This window comes from Saccopteryx bilineata, chromosome 6 (genome assembly GCF_036850765.1).
Source record: "Saccopteryx bilineata isolate mSacBil1 chromosome 6, mSacBil1_pri_phased_curated, whole genome shotgun sequence".
NCBI lineage: Eukaryota > Metazoa > Chordata > Mammalia > Chiroptera > Emballonuridae > Saccopteryx > Saccopteryx bilineata.
This window is the reverse complement of record NC_089495.1, coordinates 202,086,372-202,102,580: the sequence shown is the minus strand read 5'-3', so window position 1 is coordinate 202,102,580 and position 16,209 is coordinate 202,086,372. Positions and strand designations below refer to the sequence as shown.

General features: G+C 46.5%; 2 protein-coding genes across 2 annotated transcripts; one reads left to right on the top strand and one right to left on the bottom strand.

Annotated features, from left to right (window-relative positions):
- Window positions 1-191: 191 nt before the first annotated feature.
- NFS1 (NFS1 cysteine desulfurase) lies at window positions 192-13,408 on the bottom strand. Its single transcript, XM_066235016.1, has 13 exons — window positions 13,274-13,408; window positions 12,596-12,705; window positions 11,777-11,893; window positions 10,980-11,063; window positions 8,708-8,860; window positions 7,817-7,910; window positions 7,119-7,253; window positions 4,676-4,833; window positions 3,711-3,816; window positions 3,557-3,638; window positions 2,576-2,659; window positions 2,086-2,175; window positions 192-923 (listed from the first exon to the last, which is right to left on the bottom strand). The coding sequence occupies exons 1-13, from the start codon at window positions 13,368-13,370 to the stop codon at window positions 860-862; spliced, it is 1,374 nt and encodes a 457-aa protein (XP_066091113.1). The 5' UTR covers window positions 13,371-13,408; the 3' UTR covers window positions 192-859.
- ROMO1 (reactive oxygen species modulator 1) lies at window positions 13,399-16,041 on the top strand. The gene is made up of 3 exons (XM_066235017.1): window positions 13,399-13,531; window positions 13,713-13,843; window positions 15,855-16,041. The coding sequence occupies exons 2-3, from the start codon at window positions 13,713-13,715 to the stop codon at window positions 15,961-15,963; spliced, it is 240 nt and encodes a 79-aa protein (XP_066091114.1). The 5' UTR covers window positions 13,399-13,531; the 3' UTR covers window positions 15,964-16,041.
- The last annotated feature ends 168 nt before the right edge of the window (window positions 16,042-16,209 follow it).

Genomic DNA, 16,209 nt, shown 5'->3' with positions numbered 1-16,209 from the left:
ATCAGGTTAACCGCTGTATCCTCAATACCCACAGCAATATCAGGCTCCCAATAGGCGCTCAAACAACTGTTGGAAGAAGAGATATGCAAGCCGACTGTCACCTATGGAAGTCAAGTGTAGTAGTAGTCTGCTCCACAGTTCCCAAGCACAGCTTGGAATTTTCCCTGGGTCTCATAAAGTCACGAAATAAATAGAGAAAAGTAATTTTATTTCTCTAATCTACAAATGAACAAATATTTAAAAAGAAACAAATTATTAGAATAATCAGTAGAATCATACAGATATTTCTCACTCAGTTAGGTCAAAAGAAAAGAAGACAAGTACAGAAAGAAAAAAAAGTTTTCTAAGAAACTTGTTCAGTCAATAATAGTCAATATGAAGATGTGGCTGTTGGAAGCCAGAAAAAGATTAAATCATAGTTGATTATGCTTCTATCTGAAGAAATCAGTCTTGCTAGTAGCAATACGTGACAACTCAAATGTCCATGTACAGCATCAGGGTCCCTGAATAAAGTGCCTTCTTTCAGTTCTTATGGCTCTGCCCACCAAGGACACAGACATGTCCAGCAGCAATATCCTAACAAATGTTCCTCCTGTTTCAGGATGAGATGTCCACTCACCGTAAAAGCAGAGAACTCTCGGAGAGAAATGGGGAGTGTTCCCCACCAAGAAGCTGAGGCCCAGGAAAGATAGTTTCTCTGTGTTTCTGTCTTGGGAGATGAGCTGATGCTGAAGTCAACTGGACTATACAATTCTGGTTTGAACATGAAACAATGACTGGGTGTAACAAGGTGCCAGGCTGTGCAAGGGTTGATGAGGCAGGAACAGTCAGGACAGCACCGTGTCAGAGGCCCACTCTTCTAGTGCTGGGTCCACTTGATGCTCTTAAGGTCAATGCCATCCTGCACCATCTCCCAGAGAGGACTGCCAAAGAGAAGAGGGATTGGATGAATAAGGACGTAGAGAGGAAGCAGCCAACATGGGCTCCTTGGCCAAGAATCCTATATTAAAGAGTTTTCCTATACTTAATCTACAAATTGCTGATTTTGTATTGGTATTGCTGCAATGACACCTATTAGTATTATCAATAATGCCTGACCTGTAGTGGTACAGTGGATAAAGCATCAACCTGGAATGCTGAGGTCACCAGTTCGAATTCCTGGGCTTGCCCAGTCAAGCACATACAAGAAGCAACTACTACACACTGATGCTTCCTGCTCCTTCCACTGGCCTCTCTCTCTCTCTCTATCCTGTCTCTAAAATCAATAAATAAAATCTTTAAAAAAATTATCAATAATAAAAATTAAAAACATCTGAATTGGCACTGGCCTGTTGGCTCAGTAGTACAGCACCAGCCTGGCATGTGGATGTACCGGGTTCAATTCCCAGTTAAGGCACACAGAAGCAACCATCTGCTTCTTCCGCCCCCACCCCAACCCCTTTTCTCCTCCAGCATACATGGCTCGATTGGTTCAAGTGCATAGGCGCCAGGCACGGAGGATGGATTCAAGCAGCCTCTGCCTCAGGCGCTAAAAATAACTCAGTTGCAACCATGGCCCCAGATGAGGGTTGCCAGGTGGATCCCGGTAGGGGCACGTGGCAAAAGGGGAGTCTGTACTTCTTTAGTATTATATACAGTGTGTGTGTGTGTGTGTGTGTGTGTGTGTTTATTTATTTATTTAAATTTTTCTACTGATTTGAGAGACAGAGAAAAACAACTCATTGTTTTCCTTAATTGTTTCATCTAGATGTGCACTCACATGCCCTGACCAGGGGTTGAACCCACAACCCTGGGGCACCTGGTCGACACCTCATCCACTGACCCACTCAGCCAAGGCTGTTCTTCTTTAGTTTTTTGTTTGTTTGTTTGTTTTGTAATTCTTTAGTTTTTAAAATCATTTTTTCATATTCTGAAAAAGAGGAGCTAAGGAGATCCACCTTCTTGCTCTGTGGAACCTCTAAATCCTAAAATCCAAGCATTCTCACTCAAACTTGGGTTTCCAACTGTGTGAACACAGAGCGTGAGGACAAGAGAGGAGCCAGCCCTGCCATTTCTCCCAAGGGTCTCTGGTATGATGGAGCACACCTCATTTCCCGAAGACGCTTCACGTGGTGGATGCACTTCTCCGCTGTGTAGTCTACTTCCTCCTCTGTCGTGAAACGGCCAATGCCAAACCTGAAAAAGGCCCAGGAGAACAGCTCTGCATCGGAGCCCCAGAACTGAGGCATATTCACTCAGCAACACTCAGCGAGAATCTACTCCACGAAGAACAGAGAGAACTCAGGACTTCCGCTCTAGACGAGAGTCTCTGTGGTTGGTGGAGCAGCCACATCAGAATCAACTGAGAAGTTTCCTACTCCTCCAGGCCTAGTGAATCAGACTCTGAGTGTGGGGCTCAGGAAAAGCCACCTTGCACAAATTTCCCAGGTGACAGTCAATGGAGTCTGAGAAACACTTCTCTAGACACTTTCAAGAAGATGAAGAAAAAGAAAGCTAGATTGAGGGAGACTACAACAGGAAATGAAATACACAAAAGAGGATGCCTTTCATATATGTCACAGCTCAACTGACCGACCTGATAGAAGAGTGAGCTAAATCTTCATCAGTGCCGATTGCTCGAAGAACGTAAGAGGGCTCCAGGGACGCAGAGGTGCAGGCACTGAGGAGAAAGACATGCAGCCTTGCTCAGTGAATCATCAACATCTATGTTGGGCCCCAAACCCCCAGTCTTGTTCCCATTTCCAAGTCCCTGGAGTCATGCAATGGTGACAAAAGAGACATTCTCATCTGTCAGAGCTACAGGGCCTGATGCTACCTGCACTTTCTGAAATATAAATCTAGCTCCTCTGGCTCATATAGAGAGTAAACTCTGTGAGCAAGGACTCTCCAGAGCATGACACCACATGAGCTGGTCTGACAACAAGAGGCAGCAGAACACGTGCTCACTCCCCTATGACTGAGTATACACCATGTATACACCATACTGTACCAGCCTAGATGGCAGCTAAACCCTTGGAGGCCTTTAAAGCATACTTCAATTCTGGAGGCCTATAACAGAACCGCTAATATAATGCTAAAACAGATACATGCATATCCTGGGACCACAAAAAGCACAATGTTCTACCCAGGAAGCCCTCCCAGTGTGGCAAACTTCAGCCTGTGCCTAGCTAGCTAAAATAATAGATGCTTACAAAACGAACCTTACTCTTAACCAAGAGATCTTGTGCCTATCGTCTCTACATTGGGAAGCTTAATAATCTGTTACAAAAAAGACAGTAAGAATAATAGCCCTCGCTGGGTAGCTCAGTTCGTTGGAGCATCATCCTGATACGCCAAGGTTGCGGGATGAATCCTTGGTCAGGGCACATCCAAGGATCAAATAATAAACGCAAAAATAAGTGGAACAACAAATCTATATTTCTCTCAACCTCTCTCCTTCCTCTCTCTAAAATCAATAAATAAAAACATAAAAATGGAAAAAAAAAAATCTGTTATAACATTTAGAAGCCAGGCTAATCGGTCCTGTCACAGTCTGTGTCTATCTGGTCCAACTTACCTCCCCGAAGATAAGGCAACATCCTTGAGTGCCATCAGGAGACTCTCCCCTTCCACGTAGGCAAAGGAGAGGTTGACACAGCCTGGAAGAAAGAATCACCATGAGAGGAGTCTCAGGCTCTGCCTGAATGGGAATGGAGAAGGCATGTCCATACCTGGGTAATGGTACTCTGGGTCGCCATTCATCACCACATCTGGAAGGTTCTGCATTATCTTCTGTGTCAGCCGCTCTGCTAACTTTGAAATTCGCTTGTGGTCATACTGAGGATCAGGCAAGGGGAAAATAAGTATATAACCATCAACAGCACAGAAACACACAGGACAAGGAGCTCTTCTCCTGCGCCCAGAAGTGACTGTGCACCAGGACAGACCCACATATTGTCCTGTGTTACGCATAGAGACAACTGCATCCTCAGCACTGAGCACAGCACCTGGTATGCAAAGGTGCTAAATAAATAGCTAGACTCCTGTATCCAATAACACAGAAATAAGTAAGCTGTTAACTCCTGAAAGGGCCTGGATTTTGGAGCCTATAATAATACCTCCCTCCAGAATAAGATGTCAGCAGCACGGGGACAAGGACAGTTTTCTCAAACCTCCTCTTCTAGCAGTGCTCATACTCAGTCATGCTGAGAAACCTCTTAACAATACCCAGCAAGGCCCTGGCCGGTTGGCTCAGCGGTAGAGCGTCGGCCTAGCGTGCGGAGGACCCGGGTTCGATTCCCGGCCAGGGCACACAGGAGAAGCGCCCATTTGCTTCTCCACCCCTCCGCCGCGCTTTCCTCTCTGTCTCTCTCTTCCCCTCCCGCAGCCAAGGCTCCATTGGAGCAAAGATGGCCCGGGCGCTGGGGATGGCTCTGTGGCCTCTGCCCCAGGCGCTAGAGTGGCTCTGGTCGCAACATGGCGACGCCCAGGATGGGCAGATTATCGCCCCCTGGTGGGCAGAGCGTCGCCCCTGGTGGGCGTGCCAGGTGGATCCCGGTCGGGCGCATGCGGGAGTCTGTCTGACTGTCTCTCCCCATTTCCAGCTTCAGAAAAAATGAAAAAAAAAAAAAAAAAAAAAAAAAAAAACAATACCCAGCAGAGGGGAAGAAGTGAGAGGGAACCGCTCTTTCCATACCTCCATCTCTTGCTGTGCCACTTCGCAGGCAGCCCCCAGCCCCACCACCAAGGGCGTGGGCACTGTCCCAGACCGCATACCCCGCTCCTGCCCCCCTCCACTCTGCAGGGCCTCCACACGCACACGGGGCCGGCGGCGGATGTAGATGGCACCAACCCCTGGGGAACAAAGTTTGTTACAGAGAGAGAAAGAGAAAAACGCAGATAACATAAAATACTACTTTCCAAAAGGGTCAAAATATTCTTTCAACTTTTCTGTAAGCCTGAAATTTTTCAAAATAAAAAGTTGAAGGAAAAGAAGAAACAGCAATAAAGTGTAATACTTATCAAAATTATTTAACATCTGGAGGGTAACTACCAGAAGGAATAAAAACTTGTTTTAAGTTTAAAGTAGCACCTTATCTATGTATAAAAAGACATCATGTGCCTGACCAGGCGGTGGTGCAGTGGATAAAGCGTCAGACTGGGATGCGGAGGACCCAGGTTCAAGACCCCGAGGTCGCCAGCTTGAGCGCAGGCTCATCTGGTTTGAGCAAAGCTCACCAGCTTGGACCCAAGGTCACTGGCTTGAGTAAGGGGTTACTCAGTCTGCTGAAGGCCCAAGGTCAAGGCACATATGAGAAAGCAATCAATGAACAACTAAGGTGTCGCAACGAGAAACTGATAATTGATGCTTTTCATCTCTCTCCGTTCCTGTCTGTCCCTATCTATCTCTCTCTCTCTGTAAAAAAAAAAAAAAAAAAGACATCATGTACTGCATTATTAACAATAGCGAAAAAATTGGAAACAACTTAGATGTCGATCATCAGGGAAATGAGCAAATAAATTATGACACATGCTTTGCATTTAATAAAATACAAAGCAGGTATATAAAAGCATGAGGAAGCTCCTTCTGTATCGCCACTGTAAAACCTCTAAGATATGCTGTTAGAGAACTGGTAAAATATTAATAAAGTCCGTATATGTCGAGGAAAAAACAGCAGGGGATACACAAGCCCACAAAATCTTCCTCTAGGCTAAAGCAAAACACAGGGTAATGAAGAACTCAAAGAATATTTCTCTGCATGTCATAGGGGGCAGACAACAGAGCTGGGCGTAACCCCTGTTCCTCAACCAAATTAACAACTTCATGCTTTCTAAGGATTTTCTAAAAACAGAAAAATAGTCTGCTGCATAGTGACCACCAGGACCTTCAAACAGGCAAGTGTTCTTGGCTACTGCTAAATGACACCGGCAGCGCGCTCTCCCTCTCGGGAGCACACCCATGCTCTCCAGTCCTCTGCTCCAGGTGTGTTAGCTTCACCTTGCTCCCTCCTGAGCTCCAAGGGCCCTTCTTTGGTTTCGAGTGTTTCCTGAGCCTGTGCAGCCCAGCTGGCTCACTTCTACCTCAATAACTTTCTAAAGAAACTTCTTTATTATATGTGGCTTAAGTGTCTGTCGCCGATAGCTTATTGGTTGCTTGCGTAACTGTACTAGCCAACGGGGTGAAGTTGCCACAGCATTCAAATAGTCCCGCCTTCTGGCATACCACCTTACAAACTAAGGTTAAAGATTGGAGCAATTATTATGCTGTTAAGAAATCTTAACACCAGAAGGGGTCTTTGCAATGGTACAAGACTAGAGGTTCTCCAATTGAAAAATAATGTCATAATAGCTAAGTCTTTGGCTCCTCTAAAGGTGAAATACATGTCATTCCAATAATTGATTTGGCTCCATCTCAAACAGAGTTGCCATTTCAATTGAGACAAAGACAATTTCCTGTAAAACTTGCCTTTGCTATGACCATCAATAAGTCTCAGGGCCAAACGCTTAAGCTTGTTGGCATTTTTTTACCTGAGCCTGCATTTGGACATGGTCAACTTTATGTTGCCTGTTCAAGAGTTCGTGAAAGAACAAACATAAAATTAAAAATAATTGATGGTCCTCTGCAAGGCAAGCTTAAAAATGATGGAAAGATCTACACAAGAAATGTTGTGTACAAAGAGATCTTTGACATGTGAATTAACATTTTATTATTTAAATCACCTTTATTTATTGAGCTAGCGGTGGCTTTTAAGAAATGTACCGCCAGTGGTTTCCTTCATTGCATTCTACTTTAAGCAATTAAGCAAGTAGAAGGGGGAAACCCCGTGGGGCAGTAAGCAAAGGGGCGTCCTCACTGCCTGCCCTGGGTAATTCAGTGTGAATTAGCAGACACCTTTGCACAAATCATTTTAATTACAATTTATAATATTTAGAACAGCGGTCATTTCGTATGACCGCCGGGCTTTCTAGTTGTCTTATAATTTGAAAAAAATAAATAAATGACACTTGCATTCTGCAAGGCACTCTGAATTTATAACTTCTTCTGAGAGCAATGGTAGTCCAAAATGAGTCCAAGGAACACCTGTCAAAGGATTTACAGGGAGGTACAGAACAGAGGAACTCTAGGAGGGGCTGGTTACCTTTGGGACCATAGATTTTGTGACCACTGATGCTCATGAGATCAATTTTCATTTCATTGACGTCAAGTGGGATTTTTCCAACAGCCTGGGCTGCATCAGTATGGAAATATACCTTTCTAGAATTGCAAATCTGCCCTGAAAAAAAACAACAGGAGGGAATAATCATAGCACAATGTTAGGAAGTCACCCCAGCAGTGGTTCATGAGGTACCATGAGTTCTAAAGCAAAACTGCATCTGGCAGTAGCTTCTAACCTTATAATAAATCATCTCTCTCTCTCTCTCTCTCTCTCTCTTTCACCTTAACACTAGTCTTTCACTATATCAGGTTAACTTACATATCCTTTTTGATTTAAAAGAGGCAAAGATTAACAGGTGAATTTGCTAATGTGACTAAGAGGTTACAGGGTGTGTCTCTGGCTCAAGGAGAGCAGAATAAAGAGATGTTCAAAAGTGAAAAAGGTCAAAGAGAAAAAGAAAAAAGAGTAGAGGGTTTTTGTTTGTTTCTTTACTGCACCAACTGCAGTAAAAGCAATCATAAAAGGTACTAGACCTGGAATTAAATACTGGCTGTGCCATTTACGCTCTTTACCCAGATTTCCTTCCCGCTCTCCGGAAAGTGTTACAGCTCCCAGTCCACTCCTGCTCCTCAGATAAGCCCCAGTGGTGGCAAGCATCAGGGCGCACCCATGACACTCACCTATTTCTGCAACGGGCTGCTTCACTCCAATCTCATTGTTCACAGTCATGACTGAGACCAGGCTGGTATCCGGCTGGATGGCAGCCTCTAGCTCCTAAGAACATCACAAGTGAGGAGAGCACACAGCACCACCAAGTCCTCCCTAGCTGAGAATGTAGGCAAGCTTAGTCCTGAAAAGGAGTCTGTTAACGCACCTTTGAAATTCCAGAGTAATCCTCTTTTCCACACCCCTTGGGTGTAACGACCCTCAAAGGAGCACATAGATTTCCCTGCCTTGTTTTCTCCTACCTACATGTCATCTTCCTTATGTTCCCTCCTTAATTCCAAATGTACACGGCAGGGCTGTGTCTATAAACTGTCTCTTAAGATTTGTCTAGATACAAACAATGTGTTGTAGAATTATGCACCTGAAACCTGTATAATTTTTTTAACCACTGTAACCCCAATGTATTCAATTAAGAAAAAAAAAAGATTTACCTAGGAATGCTAACAGCCAAAATCTGGTCAGCAAGATGCTTGGATTCACTACCTCAAATGGACACATAAGAATACGGGGCAAAAAAAAGAAATATTCTTCTAAAACACTGCACCTCCTCTTTAGAGTGATGAGAGACATCGGTGTAGCGGAGGAGGAGGCCAAAGCTTTGCCATGGGATGCCACACATGCCCAGTGGTTCCCACACAAACCAGGAAGCACCAACAAAGCCAAGAAATATATCCTCTAGAGAAAACAAAGATGGTACACACTCAAGGGGAACATATCTCTAAGCCCCACTCTCATCATTAGATCTAATCCTTCAAGCTTGAGGTGTTCCTGAAGAGAGAGATTTTTATCAGCGGAAGCTATGATGCTCCTCTAATATTTCCCCTCCTGCCAAGAGCCACTCCAACCTTCAGGTCAATGATCCCACTCTTCTTCACCGGGAGGTAGGTGACCCGAAAGCCTTCAGCTTCCAGTGAACGGCAAGAGTCCAACACACACTTGTGGTCTGTCTGGGTAGTGATCAAGTGCTTTTTCCGTGACCTATAAAACCTGGCCACCCCCTTAAGTTGGTGGTGGAAGGAAAGAGAATATACTCAGAGACAGAAATGACTTTAATCCCATTTGTGTAGAAAAAGTGGGCAAGGGTGGTATGCTTCAACATCAATTCTCTGACACCACCTGGGTGTCCTACAAATCAATCTAATTCTGATATATATATTTTAAATTAATTTATTTATTTGTTACAGAGAGGGGAATAGATAGGGACAGACAGACAGGAACGGAGAGAGATGAGAAGCATTAATCATCAGTTTTTCGTTGGGACTCCTTAGTTGTTCATTGATTGCTTTCTCATATGTATATGTGCCTTGACAATGGGCCTTCAGCAGACTGAGTAGCCCCTTGCTTGAGCCAGCGACAAGCTGGTGAGCTTTTTTTTTTGCTCAAGCCAGATGAGCCTGTGCTCAAGCTGGCGATCTCGGGGTTTCAAACCTGGGTCCTTCTGCATCCCAGTCCAACGCTCTATCTAGTGTGCCACCACCTGGTCAGGCATATCAATTTAATTCTGATATTAACTACCCACACTTAGTGTAAATCCCACAGGTTAAGGGGCTCAGTCACAAAAGACTGCTCCCACATCAAATGCCAGCCCCAAGTCCTGGTGTTACAACCTCTCACTCACACTCTACCCAGCTGGCTACAAAGTCAGGGCTGCCCACAGCCCTTTAAAGTTCAATAATTCACTACAGTGACTCACAGAACTCAGTGAAAGTGCTGTACTTATGCTAAGGGTTTTATTATAAAGGATATAACTCAGGAACAGCCAAATGGAAAAGATGGTAGTGTGAGGTTGGGAGTGAGAAGAGGCGCAGAGCTTCCACGCTCTCTCGTCGAATCTAGGCACGCCGCCTTTTCAGCAGACCCATGAGCTCACCAGACTGGAAGCTCCTGCAAGCTTCCCTGTTCTGAGTTTTTACGGGGGTTTCTTACACAGGCGTGACTGATTAAAACCTTGGCCACAGAACTGGACTCAATCTCCATCCCCATTCTCCTGTAGAGCTGGAAGTTCCAACCCTCTGATTACATGCTTGATCTTTCTGGAGTGGCCAGCCCGTCCCTTGAAACTAAGGGCCTACCATGAATCACCTCATTAACATAAACTCAGATATGGTCCAAAGGGGCTTGTTTTGAATAAAAAATAATCTATCGTTCAGGAAACTCCAGGGTTTTTGAAGCTCTGTACTAGGAACAGAGAACAAAGACCAAATCTATTCATAGGTAGAAAATAGGAAACATGCCTATCCTTACGCCCCAAGCAAAGGCCTCTCTCTTTTATTTCTATTTAAATAGCAAAATAGCCTGACCAGGTGGTGGCGCAGTGGATAGAGCGTAAGACTGGGATGCAGAGGACCCAGGTTCGAGACCCTGAGGTCACCAGCTTGAGCGCGGGCTCATCTGGTTTGAGCAAAGCTCACAAGCTTGGACCCAAGGTCGCTGGCTCAAGCAAGGGGTTACTCCGTCAGCTGTAGTCCCACGGTCAAGGCACATATGAGAAAGCAATCAATGAACAACTAAGGTGTTGCAACATGCAATGAAAAACTAATGATTGATGCTTCTCATCTCTCTCCATTCCTGTCTGTCTGTCCCTGTCTATCCCTCCCTCTGACTCTCTGTCTCTGTAAATAGCAAAATATGCAAATATGCTGACACTGATACCCAAAGCTGACAGTGCAGAAGTGAAACCTATACCCTTATTCCGTGCTAATGGCAGTATTTATAATATAACTCTTCAGAGAATTATGTAGAAAGATGTCTAAAAAGCTGTATTCATATTCTTTGTTTTTATTATTTTAGAGAGAGAGAGATGAGGGGAGGGGACAGACAGGAAGGGAAAGAGATAAGAAGCAGAATCAACTCATAGTTGCGGCACCTTATTTGTTCATTGATTGCTTTTTCATACGTGCCTTGATCAGGGAGACTCCAACCGAGCCAGAGACCCCTTGCTTAAGCCAGTGACCTTCAGGTCATGTCTATGATCCCACGCTCAAGCCTGTAATCCCGCACTCAAGTTGGTGAGCCTGTGCTCAAGCGGGCGACCTTGGGGTTTTTAACCTGGGACAGCAGCGTCCCAGGCCAACACTCTATCCACTGCACCAGAGCCTGGTCAGGCCCTCCTCTTACCTTGATTGCTATGTTATTAGATTCAGTAGCGCCACTGGTGAAAATGATCTCACGGGGATCAGCTCCAATGAGAGATGCTACTTGCTGCAAGCCAAGAAATAGAGATAACTAACATCAGTTTCCCAGGAAAGTACTTGGCTACAGGACACAAACTAGGACAAAGCTCTGGCTCAAGATGAGTTCCACTGCACTCTATCAACAGCCCAAGAGGAAGCTTTGCACCTACTAGGGTCAGACAAGGATAAATTCAGTTACAACCCAGATCCCAGGCTCTTTTCCAGCCCAATACAAAATAATAATAATATTGGTGTTGTTAAGAAAGCACTACTGGGCTTGCCTGGTCAAGGCACATATGGGAGTTGATGCTTTCTGCTCCTCCCCCCTTCTCTCTCTCTCTCTCTCTCTCTCTCTCTCTCTCTCCCTTCTCTATAATGAATAAATAAAATCTTAAAAAAAAAAAAAAAAAAGAAAGCACTACTGAGCTTTTATTATATACAGACATTGGGTTAATAAACACATCACTAGCATTGTCTTATTTAATTCACCTAATAACCCTAGGGAGTAGGAACTATTAGAACCTCATTTGCAATGTGAGGAAACTAAGGCTTAGAGAGAAATCAGATAACTTGTCAAAGGTCATTTAGCCTTCAGAGGGAACCCAAGGCCTGCTTTTTGAATCTCTTTCTGAAAGGACTCCAAACCATTTCTATCCCCACCCATTCCTACCGAGAAGAAAATGTCTCCCACAGGCGACTAAATCCCTGACATCAGTACCTCCTAGACTCCTCTATACTAACCTGGCGAGCATGTTCCATGGCTGCCTCACTCTCCCAGCCATAAGCATGTGTCCGGGAGTGTGGGTTCCCATAGTAGTTGACTAGGTAAGGCAGCATGGCATCGAGCACCCGAGGGTCCTGAGCACAACAGAACAGATTAGTCTTCTTGAGCCCACAGTTAATTCTGGCCCCCTTCCATCCCTTCAGAGCTGCCTCAAAGCACTCCCAACCCCCAGACACTGCCCAGATTTGGCCTCAAACATTGTTCCAACCCCTCAGGTACAAGCCAAATAACCTACTATACTCCCACTCACAATCCATCCTAAATCAAGCTATTCTATCATCTCCCAGGGGAACCTACAAACATTGTCTTGTCCTGACAGCCATTTCTGCAGTTGTTTCCAATCCTACCAGAAAATGTGATGTACAAGGGGCCAGACATGACAGAATCCATATGTTGGTGAAACCTTGCATTCATATTCAAGCACTTATCATTTGCCAACCTGCTAAGAACTGTTTTATGTCTTTTAAGCCCTTTACTATTTGCTCAAATTCACACAGTTACTAATCAATTAGCAATCCTGCTAATTCCAAAGCCCACACTTTTAACTACTATTACAGTGCCTGCACTCAAGTGATTTGGCCAAGATCAACCGCTTATAAGTAGCTGAGCCATTTCTAGGCAACTTAAGCTTCCTAACTTCTGGTTCACTGCTGTTCCTAGAACACCTTGATGAGTGGTTCTTAGTTCTACAAAGATCCAGCCATTTCTGTACATTGTCACTTCTACAATATAAGTCCTATAAACAGCACTGGGAAAAGCTGCCTCTCCATCCTTACCAGAGGAGTCGTAGCTTGCACATCCATATACAGAGGTCGCAGCCCTGACTCCACCTCCGGGGCACTGGCTGTAGCTGAGGGAATAGCAGACTGGGAAGCATGGTCTGCAACTGACAGAAATACAGAACGGACGGCCAAGTGAGAAAGGATGCAACCAAGGCTACAGGGCATCCAAAACAGCAGAAGGTAAAACCCGGATGGAGGTGAGATAAATTTAAGAAATGCCGGGGCTGATTCTTAATGAAAAAGGAAGGTAAACATCAAAGGATCTGAGCAAACTGTAAAAGGGGCAGAGAAAGGGTTCTTGGAGGGAAACGTGGGGACATTATTCAAATTGCGGCGTTGGGAGTAGGAAGGGCCCTGAAAGGACAAAGTCATTTAAAAAGAATGTGGCGACATAATACGTAAGATCTTCAAAGGTCATATGCTGGATGACTAGCATCTCTAAAAGTTGGCCAGTATGAAGGCCGAGCCTCAAAGGCTCTAAGGACCTACGGGATAGCTCCTGAGGCGGGTCGCGGCGAAGTCACTAAGAAAGCGGGCCTGAGACAAGGGCTGCAGCCAAAGGGCAGGGGCAGAGGGTCTGGGGAGCTGGCAAGTGGGAGAGACTACGGAATATGAGGGTGCGTTGCGGAGCAGAGAAGGTCCGCGCCTCCCGAAAGGATACCCGGAGCGTACCGCGCAGGCGCAGACCCCGTGTACTCCGCTCGGCCCTCGGCCCAGGAGCGCCGGGGACGGCCGCAGCCACCCGCCGGCAAGCTGTTCGCATGAGCATGGTCCCGATGGCACAGCCGCTCTCTGCGCGCCACAGCCGGCTTTAGCTACAGGCTCCCGGAAGTGCGTTTCAGCGGCCCGGAAGCAATTCCTTGGGCCCCGCGCGGGCCCCGCCTCATGTTCCCTGAAACGTAGAGCGGAGCGACCGAGGCTTCAAGCGAGGTGAGGTGGGGGCTCTGGGTCCGAACGCTAAAAGGGTGGTGGAGTCGGGTTACGCGCCAACTTTCCTTCCCGAACTTCCTCGAACCCTTCTGGCCGGCTCCCTACTTGGTTTCCCCTGGCCCCCGCCCGAATGTCGGGCTGGCGGCCAGGCCTGCATTTCCTTCATCTATGAACCCCGCAGATGCCGGTGGCCGTGGGTCCCTATGGACAGTCCCAGCCAAGCTGCTTCGACCGTGTGAAGATGGGCTTCGTGATGGGCTGCGCCGTGGGCATGGCGGCCGGGGCGCTCTTCGGCACCTTCTCCTGCCTCAGGTGAGGGACGCGGGGGGTGGCCTCTGGGCGGGGCTCCCGGCGGCGCGGCCCGCCCCGCCCCGCTCGGCCTACGGCCGGAGTGGAGCCCCGCTGGTGGCCCTGTCCTCGCTGTCCTCGGAGCGAGGCTCAGCACCTTCAGGGTGGAAAGGACAGGTCGGAAGCCCCAGTGCCGGAGGGTAGGAGCTGTGGCTCGGCCACCGCCCGGGCGCTGCTCGTTCTGCACCCTCGAGCCGGCCAGGCCAGTTTCCGCAGGCGGGGAGTGAGCTCGGGAAGCATTTTGGTTGTAAGGGTCTGATCGCTGTAAGGAAGCCGACTGCGCAGGATCCCGCAAGTACTGGGTGCTCGGCACACGGCCCGTACTGTCACCGCTGTTATTTCCAGTGGCGCATGGGGCAAGAAACTTGCTGAGCAGTTTTACTGTATGGCACAGGATGTAGAAACGAAGCTGATGAGTTCGACAACCGATGTCTTTTTCACGTGTTGTAGACGTGTTCTCATTCGTCTAGACTGGATATTACCCTTTACTAGGCACTTCCTGTGTCACTGAGCTAAATGCTGTATGTATCACAAGTCTCTGAATGTTCTGACCCTCATTTTATACTTGCCACAGCCTGTAAAATGACTCCGCAGTCACTTTTAACACTAGGGAACCGTCTAAATGACAGCTGTCTTATTGGATAAGACATACTTTAGAGGTAAAACCAGCAAGGGGGGGGGATGGTTTCCCTGTACTTGACATAGCATTTGCTGCCTCCCACAAACAAAGGCGTTAGTCATTGATTTTTTTTTTAACAGAGTCAGAGAGAAGGATAGATAGGGACAGAAAGACAGGAACAGAGAGAGATGAGAAGCACCAGTCATCAGTTTTTCATTGTGACACTTTATTGTTCATTGATTGCTTTCTCATATGTGCCTTGACTGTGGGGCCTGGCTACGGGGACCGAGCCAGCGACCTTGGGTCCAAACTGGTGAGCTTTGCTTAAAGCAGATGATCTCGTGCTCAAGCTGGCGACCTCGGGTTTCGAACCTGGGTCTGCTGCATCCCAATCCAGCACTCTAGCCACTGCGCCACCGCCTGGTAAGGCGAGTCTCTGATAGATTTTTAACTTATTACCCTTCCTGGGTGGAAGAGGATGATGTCTCGTCAGTCATATGGTGTGCTTAATTCATCCATATAGTGTGTTTGTAAAGTCATGGTGCACTTTTGACTGGTCACAGGAAAGCAACAAAAGATGATAGAAATGTGAAATCTGCACCAAATAAAAGGAAAACCCTCCCAGTTTCTGTAGGATGATGATGTAACACCGTATATACAGCTGAGCAGCCCAGGGCCATGGCAGTCGAGATGTGGACGGTACAGAGGAAAGTTCAGTGTGTTCTGTGGCTCGCTAAATTCGAATCCATGACCAAAGTGAACCGTGAATATCAGCGCGTTTATAACGAAGCGCCACCACATAGGAATAACATTACTTGGTGGAATAAGCAGTTGAAGGAAACCGGCAGTTTGGTGGAGAAACCCCGTTCTGGTAGGCCATCAGTGACGAGTCTGTAGAGGCTATACAGGATAGCTACCTAAGGAGCCCTAAAAAATCTGTGTGTGTGCCCACATCGAACTGCACTGAGTAGGTATGAAACCGGGAGAGTTTTCCTTTTATTTGGTGCAGATTTCACATTTCTATCGTCTTTTGTTGCTTTCCTGTGACGGATCAAAAGTACACCATGGCCTGACCTGTGGTGGAGCAGTGGATAAAGCATCGACCTGGAAATGCTGAAGTCACCGGTTCGAAACCCTGGGCTTGCCTGGTCAAGGCACATGTGGGAGTTGAGGCTTCCTGCTCCTCCCCCTTCTCTCTCCCCTCTTTCCTTTCTAAAATGAATAAATTAAAAAAAAAAAAAAAGTACACCATGACTTTATGGACACTGTAAAGACCCCTTGGAAAAGGGAGTTAGTGCTTCTCCTGGTCAAGTATTTTTGTGCCCAGTTGGTCCCATCTTGGTTTCCTCCTCCCAGGATTGGAATGCGGGGTCGGGAGCTGATGGGCGGCGTCGGGAAAACCATGATGCAGAGTGGCGGCACCTTTGGCACATTCATGGCTATCGGCATGGGCATCCGGTGCTAATCAAGGTGGTGGTTGCCCACACCTACCCCGTCCCATCAGTCCCACCCCATGTACGATAATAAAATGACTTTGAGTAGTCTGGGTGTGTCAGAAGCTTTTTTTCTAGCTCAGCTTATTACTAGCTTGGTTAGAGATTTCCTGAGGTGGGCTGAGATTTGTCTTTTTCAATAACCAGTGTCTGTTAAACCCAAAGTTAGAAAACTTTTCCATGCCTGTAACCTGTCAGATTCTAATACTATAAACTTA

Excerpts from the sequence above, each read along its gene's own strand:
- NFS1 (XM_066235016.1), bottom strand. The coding sequence starts at position 13,370 with ATGCTCATGCGAACAGCTTGCCGGCGGGTGGCTGCGGCCGTCCCCGGC. Across the intron at positions 8,861-10,979 it reads CTAATAACATAGCAATCAAG|GGGGTGGCCAGGTTTTATAG; the intron begins GTAAGAGGAGGG and ends CACCAACTTAAG. Across the intron at positions 2,176-2,575 it reads TTAGCTCACTCTTCTATCAG|GTTTGGCATTGGCCGTTTCA; the intron begins GTCGGTCAGTTG and ends GGCCTTTTTCAG.
- ROMO1 (XM_066235017.1), top strand. The coding sequence starts at position 13,713 with ATGCCGGTGGCCGTGGGTCCCTATGGACAGTCCCAGCCAAGCTGCTTC. Across the intron at positions 13,844-15,854 it reads GGCACCTTCTCCTGCCTCAG|GATTGGAATGCGGGGTCGGG; the intron begins GTGAGGGACGCG and ends TCCTCCTCCCAG.